Below are 15,912 nucleotides of genomic sequence, written 5' to 3' on the forward strand. Positions count from 1 at the left end.
TTAAGGAGAGGAGTATCTCCCAAAGAAGACAATGGTGTTGGTTGGGTTGTGTCTAATGAAGAAGAGGAATGGATGGTCAGCTTTGAATTCATAAGAAACTGGGCCACACAGAGGCATTAGAACAAGTCCCATGGCACTAGCGGCTTCAGTGCCCTCTTCGTTGACTTCCACAAATGACTTCTGGATGGCTTTGGACACAACTAAGCCATTTTTCTTAGAGATTCCTGACAAATCAGCTTTTCCCCAGTCAAAAACATTCATCACTCCCATTTCCTGGAGAGTGCTGTTGAGAATGTAGCTTTCCTCCATCTTGAACTGTGGCAGGTACACCTTCACTTTCAGTGGTTGCATCCTGGTCGAGCTCGTCCATCCTGCTAGGTTTTCATCTGTGAGGGCACACTCAAGCTGTAAGGAAGCATTGATAATAATGATTGACACCATAATGAAAGGGAGGAAAAGATAATAAGGTTCACTTTTTCCTGCTTGTCTTCAGACCACACTGGAGCAATGCTTAATGTCTTGCTCTATGTGTAGCCCCACATGTATGCTGCTAGAAAGGAAAAAGAAGTATTACCTGTTCTAGGCCAGTAAAGTCCTCACAGACAACTTCAGGAAGAAGAATAAACATACTCAGTTCATTATTGAAGTATGGGAGCTCTAACACTTTCATTTTCGGTTCCTTTATGAAGGCCATGTTAAAATAACCTTCTTGAAACATCATCTGCACTGTCTTTTTCTCATTCTGGAACACATGAAACATATTAAACATAAAATACAAAAATGTTCACTCTGGTTGTAATTGGTTTCATTAGTGAGATTGGAGTTCAATTCTGAAAACATTAATTTTACTGGTCATGGGCTTAATGTACTCGTAATGCGTTACATGTGACATCTTCCTCCTTAATTATAGTCCCAATGAAGTTATCCATCTCAGAACCATAAAACCTCCTCTTCCATTTCTACTGGTGCCAGTTTACTCACAATTCCCTTGTTATGTTCTAGTTTTTTCTGGGATGTCAGATGAGGAGCTGATGCAGCTGATGCAACCATGAACCTAAATTCTTCATTAATAATGTGTACATCCTCCAGAGGTATTTTTGTTTTACTTCATTTTTTCCTCAGAACAAATGCTGTTCTGTTGGTAAATAGTAGCAGAGGAGCAAAATCCTCAAATTCAGTCCCAAAAGCAAACTGGCTTTGAAACAGCATTCTTAGCTGCAAAATTCCCAATGAATTTGGAGTGCTTGGTGACTTTGACCCACCCAGGGTCTCAGCTGAACAAGAGTCATGTCTGATGGGAAGTGATAGAAAAAGTTATGTGTTGGGTTAAAAAGCTTGAAACAAGATAGAGGGACCCCTTGTTGTAGCTGAAGACCACTGTCTTGTTCTGGAATAACAGAGAGGAGGAAATTCCCATCTGTTATTAGAGGAGACTGGCATCTGATTTCCACCCCTAGATGTTTCAGTTCCTACCAAATACTGTACCTTATTCAGTTGGAAATCTGTTTCCTTAGTGTCTTCTTTCTTAAATTCTACTGCCCACTTTCCTTTAAAATATATAGCATTGACCAGGACAAGTACAGTGGAAGGATCAATAATCCCAGCAGAAAATAGGTCCTTGATTTTACCTTTAAAAAAATGAATTAAGAAGAATTATTAGTTTATTCAGGCAGTCAGCTGAATATTAATATTTACTTCTGCAGATCTGAAAAGTAGTATAATACTGTCAGACAAATAAAACTTTTATGCCAAGCTTTTGAAGCCAGGGACACAGAGCTTTTTTGCACTTCTTCCTACATCTATTTCTTATTGAGAAAAAAATTCAGTAAGTGCTTAATATATAAAAATGTTGCTACCTTTGAATGATAGATTGGAAACCTAAATTCAGACATGAGATTCCTAACTGATTGAATTGAAAACCAAACAAACTGCACATATTGTTCTTTACCATTTGTCTCATTTTCCACCCAGAAGTTAATCTTCTCTCTGGCTTCTTCTTCAGTGTATTTAAAATTGACTGCTTCCAGTTCTGCTTGATAGAATTTCTTTGTGGAATCCAAGTATTGCTGGAAAGTAAAAAAGACAGAATTTTATCACAACTTTTATAAGATTGATAATTTCATGGTTTCAGAATCATTCCATGTAGTAGTTCAACAAGAAAATAATTAGTAAAAAAGGCATATGTAAGAAATCAATTTAAATAACACAAGCATTCAGTTTTGAGAGAGAGATTATTTTTAAAATACATATTTGCAAATATTTTTAATTTTTATTTTCAAGCTGTTCTGAGCAGCAGAAATGCATCAGCACAGCAAAAAAAATATCTCAGATAAAAGCCTTTCTTTAAGCTGGAATATTGTTTTTACACTGCCTGTCTTGCCTTAACCACCAAATGAAGAAACCTTATTTCGAACAAATAACTGGGGCTGATAATATCACCAGATGTGTGTGTGTGTGTGTATTACTCTATATAGATGTATACAATGTAAAACTTTTAAGTATAAAACTTACCCAGGGTGCTGGTCACCTTTTTCTGGCTCTGAAAAATCTCTCTGTACACTGAGTTCATAGTTTGGGAAGAAAGATGAAATCTTGACTTGAAAAAAGAAAGGTAAAACAGCACTGTATCTAGCAATGCTCTTATTGCTAGACCTTGAGTCTGTTTCCTGAGGATATTATTTGTACACATTTGCATTGCCTGGGCTGTCAGTGTTCCACAGGAATGTACTGGGATTGTCAAATTCACTGAATTAGAATAATTAATGAAAATCTCAAAGATGCTACTTTCTTCCAAGATTTGTTTGAAAAAGCAGCAGGGATCAGAGTCCCATATTTGCACAGGGTCTGAAGGAAAGGTGGAAGAGTGAGTACAATCATTTTATTTAGAACACACTGAGGGAGAAAAAAGTGTACTGCTGGTCATTGCTTTGTTCCTTGGATAGTAATCGTGCAGCTTCACTAGACACCAGTTATGTGACAAAGATATATTGTTAGCACATTTTCTGGAATGCCCAGGGAAAGCTTTTACCATAAGTCTGTTTCTTCATATAAAAGCTTTCAAGTCATGGCTTCCCAGTGCCCTGCTGTTCACCATGAATAACTACTGGGCAACTAAGACAGAAAGGCTCCATGACTGCAAGACCCCGTGGAGTGCAGTCATTTTGCAGCACACACTGGCAGCACCATTGTTTTCCATTTCTCTTCCTTTTTCATGATGGAAGAAATTCTGCTGAGCTCATGACAGCTCCCAAGAGCTATTAAAATGGATTCCTCTTACCTGGAAGAATGGATAAGTGATTTCTCCAAAGAGCCTGTTGGCAATGGTGAGAGAGCAACCTGGTCTGGGTTCACTGACTGCAGCCAACAGAGCTTGGAACTGGGAATGGACTTCTCCAGCATCTTTGCACTTCAAGCAGGAAAACACAAGCTTCAGGGTAGGCTTTGAGCTTTTCTATGCAAAGCTGGACCTGAGGCTGCATTGCCTGTATCCACTCAGTTGATAGAACCATTGGAATAAATGCATCAGGACAACACATCCAACTGCCCCTGTACCAGCTTTACAGAATGACAAAACAATTCCCCTCCAGGACCAAAGCAGCCCACCTTCATTCAAATCACACTGCATCCTACTATGATGACTCTTATCACAGTGAGGAAAAGTCTACAGCCTGGAAGGAGCAAGCTCCAAGGTGCTTTTGGCATGCCCTGTAGACAAACCTTTGCAGATGGCAATTTAAGCACTTAACGCATTCTGGATTAGTACTGCTTGTTTTGGTTAGAAACCTATAAAGACTTAGCTGTTGAAATGTGTGATCTCACAAGGCCCCATAAATAACTAGTAAAAGAACAGCAGTAAGAAGGTCTGCTGATCTAGACAGAGGCTGCTTAGCCCTGCCCTGCTTTCTGATTAAGTGATGGTTTGCAAGGCAAAGGGCTGACAAACCAGCACTTGTTGCTTCATCGCAGAGCTGCAACTATCTTACCTTCTCAGAAGGGTGTTGGTTTTCCTGGCTTGTATTGCTCAAAACTTCACTGAAATGAAATACCTGCAATGTAAATATTGGGTGAATGCAGCTAAGTGACAGTACTTCAAAAAAGTGACTCCTAAAAGACAGTGTTGCAAACCTATCACAAGACACAGACACAGTCAGTGGGAAAAGTCCTGCTTGTCTTTTATCATGAGATCCTTGCAAGTGATCAAGAGGTTTTAGTAGAGGATGAGCTCATGAAATCTTTGAAATATTTCTTCTCAAGAAAGAATACTTTGGGTATCCAGAGAAGGCAGATGACCATATCAAAGGGAACCACCACTTCTGGAGACTTGGAGAGTGGAGGATACCTCCAGAACACTTCTTTTAGCACTGTTGGATTCAATGAGCAGTTACTGCAATAGTGTGAAACAGTGTTTAGTCTGAAAAGTTTGGTATTAGGAATAGCATAAGAGAGGGTATTTTTGGAGGCTTGTCTGCATCCCTCCTTTGAATGCTTAGGAAATATATCCAATGGTATTGTCAGCCTCTTGGTTCATATCTTGCCACCTTCCTATTTTCACAGCAAAAGAAGCCCACCTTCTCAATTTCTTTGAGTGTGTTTCCCTTGGCTCCGAGGACAACCATCCCAAAGGCAGCTGAAAGACTTAGTGGGGAGAAGAAGATATTTTCATTTCTTTTTCTTTTGCTCAGCTCTCTGAAAAAGTCAAGACAGAACTTGGCATTGGCTGTGCTGAGAGAGCACATTGTGGTGCTGTGATCACCTGCAATGAGGGAAACAAAGATTTAAGCTTCCCATCCTAATGCCTGCTAAGCTGAGGTGCCACAGTAGAGCACATTAAGGTTTTCTGCAGTGGTGTGGCTGAATTGTTCAGCACTTCCTGGAAAATCCCTAATTCACCACATTTGGGATTTCACGGTGAATCTGAAAACCAATACCCTGGATGGCAGAAGAAACACATTTTCAGAAACAGTATTCTGAGCTCAGCTTTTTCTCCAGCTCAGACAATAGCTATGCATTTATAACTTAGTCCTAACTTTGCCCTAACCACAGTCCCAGCTTACTTTATGTCCCAATCTTTTTTGCCTCGAGTCCTCTAAACATAGCACTTCCTAATTACACCCCTTGATCGTACCTCACTCTCTGTGTCTCTAAAAGCTTGGTGTGTATTAATTGTCTAATGCTCACATACTGTGTCCTTCTAAGGCAGGCTGCTTAAAAACATTTGACAGAAAACTGCTCTGCAGGTGGGCTCACTCAGCAAGATTTTCAACAAAGGCACGTTATGTATTAGTAGAAAAGCCAAGTCATACTTTTCATCTGCAGCTTTAACACTTTTGCCAGATACGCTTCACAATTATTACTAGCAGATGATCTTGAATATTCTGCAAAATTCTTCACATCTTACACCTAGTACAGAATGCCTTTCCTATGAAAGCATTTTCTCAGTGGTTTCATCCTGTGAAGTGATGCAGAGCCATCTGATCCCTTGGAAAGTCAGTTCAATATTCTGGAGTGTCGACCATTCTAAGTCACTTTTGTTTTGATTCTTACTGATTCTGAAGAAATTTCTCCACAGATAAGATACCCAATTCTGTATAAGATACCTTTGCCCCTTTACACAAGAAAAATTAAATTAACCATATAAATACTGAAAAGTTGTCATGGTGTAGAAAAGTTATGCCCTCATATATACCAATCTGGGTCATTTAGAAGAAGTGGGAAATAGTTTATTTTTAATTTTCCTCAGAAATACACTTGGCAAAGCCATTGCACAAATTAAGCACAACTTCATGCCCATACACTTTTACGTAGTCCAAAACTTTGCATAGCACCTTGAAAATACTCTCACTTACTCAAAATATGTTACAGGCAGTATTCCTGTGATAAGCAGATATGGACATCACTAATGCACATATCAATCTTTAGATATTTCATAGTTTTATCATTTATCATGTAAAGGTTAGAATTGAAGGTAAGGGAGATATTTACCTTCTCCTCAGGACTGATGGTGTCAACTTGACTGCCGAGCCTGATGACAGGGCTTCTGGAATATAAAGCCATTGCCACTCCCAGTGGCAGCATAATTTTCACTCATGATGTGTCACATTCCTGTCTGTTGCAACCAGTCAGTATAATTAGGGGACCTTTTGTGGAATCTTTAATTTTTCCTTATCCCTAGAACTTCAGAAAGAAGTCATAATTTTAAATGCATACTGAGATGAGATTCCAGGGGATTTACCTGTAAAAGAATAAATTCTACCACATTTTATGTGTGTGATTGTCAGAAGAGGCACAACCAAATGCAAACACATGTATTTTTGTAATAGGAATTATTTATAAAACCTTTGCAGGTGACACAGTAGCAAGGAAAAGTAAAATAATAAAATACAAAAGAACCTATGTGGTCAATTTTGACAGAAGATATTGGAACCACCAAGAGGAAGTAGGGCAATGCCCTTTACCTGCTCCATTTCTGTGCTTCTGAAGACTTCTCTCTTAAAAATCCCTACCCAAGAGCTTTCCCTAACTGTTTACATCCTCAATGGGAAATTTTGTCCTTAAAGTAGAAAAAGAATTTAATGGCTTGTTCCAGAGTTTGTTGAACATCCAACAGCCTGGATGAATAGTATCTTGCTTTCATTTGCATGGTCCCCTAGAAGCGTGGGCATGGGTGCACGTTCAGCACGGCTGTGCCAGGTCTGTGCACTGGGTCAGCTGCAGCTGAGCACTCTGCAGTTGCAGTGATGTGGCACAGCTTGGGTGCTCTCACATCAACCACACAGCATGTGAAGACCAACTTTGGTGTCCCTGGGATGGTTTTCTTCCTGCAGAGGCACTGGGGTTAGGGGCTTCCCATGCATCAATTGCATTTCCTTAGGTTTTCCTGATGGAAGCATGAGCGCCCTGTTCCTCTCCTGAGGATGCCTGATATATCTTGAGCGCTTGAGTCTTACAAGGAGTGTCTGATGGAACTGGGGTTATTTAGCCTGGAGAAAAGGAGGCTGAGGATAAAGAGACCTTATTGGTCACTACAAGTAACTGAAAGAAGGTTGTAGGGAGGTGGAGGATTGTCTCTTCTCCTTAGTAACAGATAATGGAACAAAAGGAAATGGCTTCAAGCCAGGAGAGGTTTACATTGAATATTAGGAAGAATTTCCTTACTGAAAGGGTTGTCAGGCACTTGAACTGGCTGCCCAGGAAAGTGATGGAGTCAGCCATCAGGTAGGTATTTAAAAGACATGTAGATGTGGCACTTAGGGACAAGGTTTAATGGTGGACTTGGCAGTGGTTTAGGTTAATGGTTGAATATTATGATCTCAAAGGTCGTTTCCAAACAAAACAATTCCATGATCTTCTGTAAGTGGGGAAAGCATTTGTAGTGCAAGGTGCAATGCATAGAGAAGCTATGCCTGTCCACATAGAGTTCTTTCAAAACCTTGCATCCCGGAGATTTTTTTACAGGAAAGCTGAATGAGTTTTGTAGAGGCAGCCTTTCCACAAGTCACTGGTGTGACAGCTAAGTTTAGCCCAGAACTTCACTGTCCTCCTCATTTTTATCCTTGACTCTGAGGAAGTCTGGTCCTTGCCTTATGTTGCTACAGCAAGGCATAGTCAGCAGGGACAGAGCAACACAATAAGAAGCAACATGTTTATGGGATTCTTTTCCTGAAAAAAAATCTTCCTTCATATTTAGTTTGATGTGGTATGTGGGTGAGCAAGTATTTGCATGAATGTATGCAAGCACAAACACTTGTATCACTGTTTTCTAAGAAGTACTTAGTTATTGCTACAAACATATACTTACATACCAACCCAATCAGATACCAGGCTTCTCTGATATTTAGGAAGCTCTGAAGGCAGTTTTGTATCAGTCATAAGGTGCTCATGAGTTTATTTCTTTTCTGGTTTGAATTTTCTCATTTTCTTGGAGGAAATAGGAATTAAAAACACACTGTTCACTTGAGCCCTGAGGACAAGATGGTGAGATCTGCACAGATTTTGCCTGAAGGGAAGAAAGCCGTGGAGTCTGGTTTTACTTGCTTCATGTTGAGGCAAGAAAACTCCCCAAATCAGTGTCTGTTTTGCTTTCCTAGTTTCTGCTGAGGAAGCGTCTGCTGTCCATACAGTCCCTTCAAAACCCCACTCCTGAGCCTGTTCCTCATGGTGTTGCCTAAAGGAAACCTCAGAGCAGAACCAGGCAGATGCTCTTCTTTCCCTTGTTGTGGTGAGCTGTTCTCTGCATTCTTATTTTTGGCACTAGGCGTAGCACAGCTGGAGGAAAAATGCTGTGGAATATTAGAGCAGAAAGTATGCAAGTAGGAGCAGCAAGATGCAACATCTCTAGGAATGGTATTTGGTTATCTCTTAGAACAGAAAAAGGGAGATAGTTTTCAAGCAGCAAGACACAAATATGTGTTTCTCTTTCAGAAATACTGGCTGTTTTTAATCCAGATTAAGACAGTGAATGGAAATTTACAACCCTGGAGAACAATAAATCATGTCCTTTACATGCAGGGGTGTGTGTTAGGGTCACAGGTCCCCTTAAAATTCATTAATCTGTGCATAAGTTTGTCAAGGCAAAGTCCAAGTTATCTAATATTCTAGCAGAGAAAAACACTACACTCCTAGCCCTGCTTAGTTTTCTGATAGTTTGAGCTCTTAACTGTGTAAAGCAGACAGGCTTCTTTATTTTCGTTAGGGTTTTTTATTTATTTATTACTCCTCTGTTTCTTTAGGTCCTTCTGTTTGTCTTACATTTTTAGTTACCTCGGGATTTACTGTCACTCCATTGCTCCATTTGGTGGAGGTTTATTTCACATGGACATTTCTACCAGCATTTCTCACAGCACTGGGGCCAGGGCCAAGGGAATGACTACTTCTGTATATAAGTTATAGAGTGCAAAGGGTTCTTATGACATGAATGGGATAAGCACAGGAAGGCCAGAACAGGGAACAAAAGATCTACTTGGTCATACCAATCAGCCAAACACAATTTCACATCAAGAAGCAATGACTCACTCTGAACAGCACAGCCCATCAGCGTGTCCCTTGTGGTTATTCTTTGCTGCAAGTGCACACACTGCAGAAGTCTGGTTGGCTGCAGTTCCCCCTTGCTTTTTTCTCACCATTTTCAGACCTATGCTTCCCTTGCTCTCAGTGTCTGCAGGACACAGAAGAGAAGGAGATCCTTGTTGAGAAATCAGAGGCAGATCTGAACCTTGATAGCAAAGGCTATCAAGAACAAAATGCATGTTCTGCTACCACTCTGAGGCTGCTCAGGCGGTAATTACCAAGTTCTTGAAGTGTTTGTGGTTGGTTATAAGTAACGATACCACTGGATTAGTGGGGTTGCTGAATAGCAAGAACAAAATAAGGACTCCTGTCAGAATTCTCAACTGAGACAAGGACCAAAAGGGCCCACCCTATTTGCCGGATACCTGCTAAGTAAGCATCACAAAAAATAACAAACCTTATCTATCGTATCAGAGCAATTAAACTGAGAAAGGACCTGTGGTACTTCACAGCAACTTTAGCATGACATTAAAATACCTCTTGCAGTTGATGACGAATTGGAAGAGACTTCAGATATTGTTGATGGTCTCATTTCATTTGGGAAGCAACAGATAAGAAAAGTCTGATGTTAATTCCAGTGATTTTCAGGAGGTATGAGTCAAGAACCTAGTGAAAAGCTGGTATGACCTTCTAAATTGTACTGCTGGTTAATTACTGAATAGTGCAGGAATTGATGAGTGTCAACTTTGCAGTGACTTTAGCCTCCTCATATTGGTCATTCAGCCTACTGGAAAAGAAGTGAGCCCAGCACTGGGTTTTAACATCTGAACTTCTCTGTGCACCAGAAGGCTTTCCATGATTTCAACAGACTCCTATACTCTCCAGGGAGATTTAAACATGACATAAAACAGCATCCAGAGACTCTTAATCTTTGATTCATTTATCATACCAGCATCCAATAAAAGCTCCATCAATGCAGCCAGTTCTGCCTGTTTTACCTTCTCTGCTCACACCCTTTCTCACCTGCCCATGATCCATGACTAAGAGAAAATTATAGTTGCAAGCAAGGATGCGTGCATGTGTCTTCTTAACTGTCTTCCACAAAGTAAAGGGGTTATGGCTAGACAGATAAATATATCTGCATGATGAACCTATTTCATAATGCCCACTGACCCAGGCATTGGTACTGATCTCATTTGAGGCGTCTCTGGATATCATTCCTGTGTGGTAGTTTAAATCATTTTATAAACCAAGTCTATTTACCTAAATAAAAAATGCAACATTTTTTTTAAGCTTTAAGATTCAGAATATCCATAAATATTCCACTCCTAGCTCTGTCATTTAGTTAAACTTCCTTCTCAATGCATCGCATTTCTTGTCAGACAACATTGTGGGGTGCAGTGATGAAGATGGTAGAAAACTTCCTTTCCAATTTAAAAAAAGGGTCTAAAGGGTTGTCTATTTTCATGAACCACTGAAAAAGAGAACAGATCTTTCCATGCAGTGGAGCTGTTTTGGGGGGGTGGCTGAAACTGCAAAAGACAATGATTTACATTTTGAAGATCATTTTTACGAAGGTAACAAGTGATAATTGTTTGGGGGGTTTGTAACAAAAAATTTATACATGATTGAAATTCTACTGAGAGGAAACACCAGAATTTTGGCATTTCAACCTAGACAACAGTCAACACATGGTATTCTAGTGGTCCCTCTAGACATCAGTTCTTATTATTTCATGGAGCATATATGGAACAAGGTGTATCTTAAGAGAATGTATAGGTGCATAAGACAGGATCAAAGATGTCTCAGTCACAGATGATAGATGTTTATTGAACCTGTTTAAAGAAGATTCTGGGAAAAGAGTTTCCAGACCTCTGTTCTTTTTCAGTGCTTCCTTATCCCTGGAGTTTTATCTTACCTCTGTCCTAAATCATCCAGATTGTAGATGAGAACTGTTACATCCAGGAATCTTTAAACTTTCACAGTTGTTACAGGCCAAGTCATGCAAATACTGAGTAGTCAATCTATTCTCTGCACACAGAGTTTGGGAGTGTTTCTCTGGTCATAAAATGTAATATTGTAGATGTACTCACGGCCAAGAACTTTTTATTACACTAATCACACTACCCAAAACATTGTTGGTATTGTTAGCTACTGAGCTACTTCAAGAAATTATAGCCTTGAAAACCTGAAATGCCCTTCAAGGTAGCTCAGTCTTATAGAACATTGTAGAATTTTCAGAGTGCTGAGGAGAAAGGTATTGCTTTTAACCATGAGAGCTGATGTTAAAAGTAATTGTTCTTCCTGATTCCCATGACAATCCTTGTGTTATGATTTCCACAGCTGGTCAAATTACCTAGTGGTTTGGTAGTCTCTTGTTAGAATAAAAGTTAGGGTGGGGATGCTCTTGCCGGTCCTTGCAGCTGAAATTAGATGTATGGTGATCCAGAAGTGAAGTGACAGTCCATATTGTGCACATATTGCTAGTGAGTTTCTGAAAACAAAGTAAAACTTTGACATAGTCTTCCTAAGTGGCCAAGCCCTGTGAGGTAAACACAAGGACAAGTTTTCAACCAAGGTAAAGAGTCAGCTCCAGAAGAGGTGTGAAAAGAGAATATATTCCAATAGAAGAAGGTTCTTCGTGCCACAGAATAATGGGTATGTGCAAAGGGTATGTTTTCCCCATCCTGCCATGAAATTTGTATATATCCTGCCATGGAATTTGTAGAATGTATCATTTTATCGATCTACAGTTCAAATTCCCTGTCTACATACTCAGGGTAACCAAGGACCACTGAAAAACCTTATCCACAGCTCCCCCAGTTTCTGCGTTCTCTCAGCTGCAGTGATTTTTACCATTGATAAAGTTGTTGCTCTCATTATGCTGGATATAATTTGACAGCTTCTTCATTTCTGGCCTTCCTGCAATGCAGGCACCTCACTTTGTGAATACCAGATGCTTGTATCCCAACTGGTTATAGACACTTATACATGAACTCGTGTAGAATCTGTAACCAGTATCGCCAACAGCCTTCATGAAACAAGATGCTTTTACTACACAGACTAAGAAAGCAAGGAAAAGTTGACTTTAAAACAACATGCTTCTGTGAACTATGATTTCATGCAGAATATGGAAAGTATTCTCTGCTATTTTGGTCTTGCATGTTGGTTGGGTGCAAATGAGAGCACCTTGACAGAATAGGATGTACTGGTATTTGACTTGGGACAGCCATGTGCAGTCTACTCAGGTTTATCAAGGTCAAGTGCAAAGTCCTGCGCTTGGGTCAAGGCAATCCCAAGCACAAATACAGGTTGGGTGCTGAGTGGATTTGAGAAGCCTCGGAGAAGGACTTTGGGGTGCTGGCTGATGAGAAGCTCAACATGAGTGGGCAGCGTGTGGCTGCAGCACAGAGAGCCAACTGTATCCTGGGCTGCAGCAAAATAAGCAAGGCCAGCAGGACAAAGGAGGTGATTCTGCCCCTCTATTCTGCTCTCATAAGACCCCACCTGGAGTAGTGTGTCCAGTTCTGGGGGCCTCAACACAAGAAGGACGTGGAGCTGTTGGAGTGAGTCCAGAGGACGGCCACTAAGATGATAGGATGGAGCACCTCTCCTATGAAGAGAGGCTGAGAGAGTAGGGGTTGGAGAAGAGAAGGCTCTGGTGAGACCTTATGGAGGCCCTACAGTACCTGAACAGGCTTACAGAACAGCTGGCATGGAGTAATAGGGCAAGGGTTAATGGCTTTCAACTGGAAGTAATAAACTGGTAGATTTAGGTTAGACATTAGAAAGATATTCTTCACTATGGTGATGAGCCACTGGCACATGCTCAGGGAGGCTGTGGATGCCCCCTCCCTGGAAGTGTTCAAGGTCAGATTGGATGGGGCTTTGAGCAGCCTGGTCTAGTGAGAGGTGTCCCTGCCCTTGACAGTGGGCTTGGAAAAAAATGATATTTAAGGTTGCTTCTAATCCAAACCATCTATGATTCACCCACAGAAGTGTCTCACACATCCCAGGTGAAGGCAGGTACCTAACTACAAACTGCCGGTGAAGGTACATGAAGCATGTGTAGAAATTTATGACACAATGCTTCCCATGCAACTCTCTATTTGTGAGCAAATGAAAGCATCTCCATGGTACAGCAACACAAACAAACTTTGCTGTTGCTTGTGGAGAGTACCACTTGACCCTTTTCCTAAACCTCCATCTTGTACACAGTCGACCTTATCACTAAGCCACAAGAGGTAAATAGAAGGTAGAATATCACCAAATACTTGTTGGGTAATTTCAAAGCTCTAGTCCTGTCAATAAGCCTTCTCATTTGAGAGTGAGGAAAGCCTGAAACTGCATGTCTTCATATGAGTAACTTAGGCATCTTTCAAATCAAATTTCAAGAAGCCAGGCTAATCAAATGTTTTGAGAACCTTTATTGCTACCACACTCTATGGTTCAGAAAACTACTATGATTTAACAGGACTACTATAGCTAAAGTGACTTCTAAGATAATAGTTCATTGTTAGAAATATATAAGCTTCAGAAAACCACAAGAACTCATGGCATGCACCGTGTCAGACCATGTGTCCACACATGATCTACCATCTGTCTGCCCAATGCTTGCAGCAGATCAAAGTGAGAAGAAAGTCATCTTCAGCTTTCCCCAGAAGATGACACAAAAGCACGGCACAGCTGAGGATAAAAGAGGTGCAGCATCATTCTGCAAACGCTTGCAGCTGAATCCTGGCCAGGCAAAGACCATAACACCATAACCAGGGCCCACCAGAGAGAAGAAGGCTTTCTCTTCCCCATGCTGAATGGGAAGACCAGCTAACTCTGCCCAGGGTTGGGTTTTGTGTCTCTAACCCTGTGGGAAGGGTTCTTGGTACTTCGTAGGTACTTCCCAGAGGGGAGGAATAAAGATGGGGACCTGAGGAGGAGAGTGAGGGTTAAGTGCAGCCACATGTCTCCACAGCCAGCATTTTGTGGAGCTGCACTCAGAACATAAACACAACTTGAAGTTGCCATCAGGGCAGCCAAGAGCCTCGCCTCATGGTGGAGTGAAGGCATTGGAGACAGGGTTGCTGGAGATATATGGGAGGAAAGCAGTGGGTTCAGCAATGAGCTGTGTCTGGTTTGGGTCCTGGCAGCTCTGGAGGAAGGTCTGCATCACCTTCTGGCGGCTGTTCCCACCAGCAGCCTGGCCATACAGCTGAAGAGGGGAGGCATCATTTTGGGCTTCTCATTTATATAGCATTTCATTTGTTCCTGGAGGGTGTGGAATTCCTGACACAGCTGGTGGAGAGGTCAACAAGGGAAAGCACCCTGCTGGACCTGCTGCTTGTTAACAGAGAGAGTCTTGTATGGAATGTAAAGGTGCAGTGATCATGGAATGATAGAGCTTTTGATTCTTGGAGAAGCAAGGAGGGGAGTCAGTAGAACTGTCACCTTGGACTTCTGGAGGGCAGATTTTGGCCTGTTTTGGAGCATGGCTGAGAGTATCCCTTTGGAGACAGTCCTGAAAGGAGTCCAAGAAGGATGGTCATACTTAAGGAGGAACTCTTAAAGGCACAGGAACAGACCATCTTCATGTCTTCAAAGAGTGTAGCCAGGAGGTCAAGGAAGGTCACCTTCCCCCTCCATTCTGCCCTAGTGAGGCCACCCCAACTCCAGTGGGGGTGCTTTACTATTTTGCTCCTAGTCCTTGATACTGGAATAATTATATTTATCACTTCTATTTATCATGGAAAAGGCAGCCTTCATTACTATGTGCATAATTCATCCTCTTCAGAAATGTGTGGGTTTGTATCCTGTTCCTGCAGACACCATGCATACAAAATTGTCTTTATAGGCATTTGCTGGGAACTTAGTGGGGGCATAGCAGAGGTCATTCAGAGTGGTGGTGAAGTCACAGTTCTTGGAGATATCCAGAAGTCATCTGGACATGGTCCTGGGCAACTGGCAGTGGGTGGTGATCCTGCTTGAGCCAGGGAGGTAGACCAGAGTACCTCCAGAAGTCCAATGTGACCTCAACTGTTCTGGGAGCTTTTATTTCAAAATGAATGCAGAAAAATTATAGTTAAAAAAAGGTCCAAATTCTGCCCTACTCTATACAGCATTATTGTTGTAATCAACTTGATTTCCAGAGGTGTCCATCAGGGCAGAACCTTGTCCTTACCCCTGACTGAATGTTCCTACTGTTATTATCATAAAAACTTACACAGGAAGATCCAGAGTTTGTGAAAGGAATACATGTCACATCATTCTTTCAGTTGGTAAGGTGACACTTTAGGTGTATGTTTACACCTAAATCAATAAATAAAGTTGCTCCTAGCATAAGCTTTCTATATATTGCAGAATACACAGAGGCAGTTCCAAAACACATCAGTGGGAGAAGGTGGTACAGTTATCAGTAAACAGGTGTATTTACTGTACATTAGTGTCTCCTTCTTGGCAGTTGCTACAGAAAAAGGGAATTATCATATCCAGGTCTCCACTGTGCAGAGGTTTGCCACAGCTACAGAAAGCAGACAGGGAGAAAGTCTTTCTGAAGCACTTCTCTGCTGACCTGGACAAGCTGGCCAGGAATCAAAAAACATAACAAAACAAAACACAGATCAGGGGCTACTCTGTTTTTATTTACAGTTACTGAAAATTGTTGTGGAGAATTCTCAGACAGCAGGAAACCAACTCCACCACTGCAAGCTCAGGCAAGACACTACCTGGCTAGGCTGGGGAACCGTAAGGAATACAGGAGCATACATGAGCACAGAGGAAACAATATGTTATTCATATTTGTAGAACTTAAGGTAAAAAATTATTTCTATTCTGGATTCAGACAAATATTTGCAATTAAAGGAGCCTAGTTGTAGAGCGTCCAATAGATGGGTTCCAAGCTAAACTGCTTCCAGT

The 15,912-nt window shown here is 41.2% G+C and overlaps 1 protein-coding gene across 1 annotated transcript; it reads right to left on the reverse strand.

Annotated features, from left to right (window-relative positions):
• On the reverse strand, positions 1-4,736 carry LOC103527435 (serpin B11). Its single transcript, XM_008492625.2, has 6 exons — positions 4,569-4,736; positions 3,278-3,406; positions 1,949-2,066; positions 1,486-1,628; positions 575-742; positions 1-405 (listed from the first exon to the last, which is right to left on the reverse strand). The coding sequence occupies exons 1-6, from the start codon at positions 4,734-4,736 to the stop codon at positions 1-3; spliced, it is 1,131 nt and encodes a 376-aa protein (XP_008490847.2).
• Positions 4,737-15,912: the final 11,176 nt, after the last annotated feature.

Source organism: Calypte anna, chromosome 2, assembly GCF_003957555.1.
Source record: "Calypte anna isolate BGI_N300 chromosome 2, bCalAnn1_v1.p, whole genome shotgun sequence".
NCBI lineage: Eukaryota > Metazoa > Chordata > Aves > Apodiformes > Trochilidae > Calypte > Calypte anna.

Excerpts from the sequence above, each read along its gene's own strand:
- LOC103527435 (XM_008492625.2), bottom strand. The coding sequence starts at position 4,736 with ATGTGCTCTCTCAGCACAGCCAATGCCAAGTTCTGTCTTGACTTTTTC. Across the intron at positions 2,067-3,277 it reads TCACTTATCCATTCTTCCAG|CAATACTTGGATTCCACAAA; the intron begins GTAAGAGGAATC and ends TTTACTTTCCAG. Across the intron at positions 1,629-1,948 it reads GGTGGAAAATGAGACAAATG|GTAAAATCAAGGACCTATTT; the intron begins GTAAAGAACAAT and ends ATTTTTTTAAAG.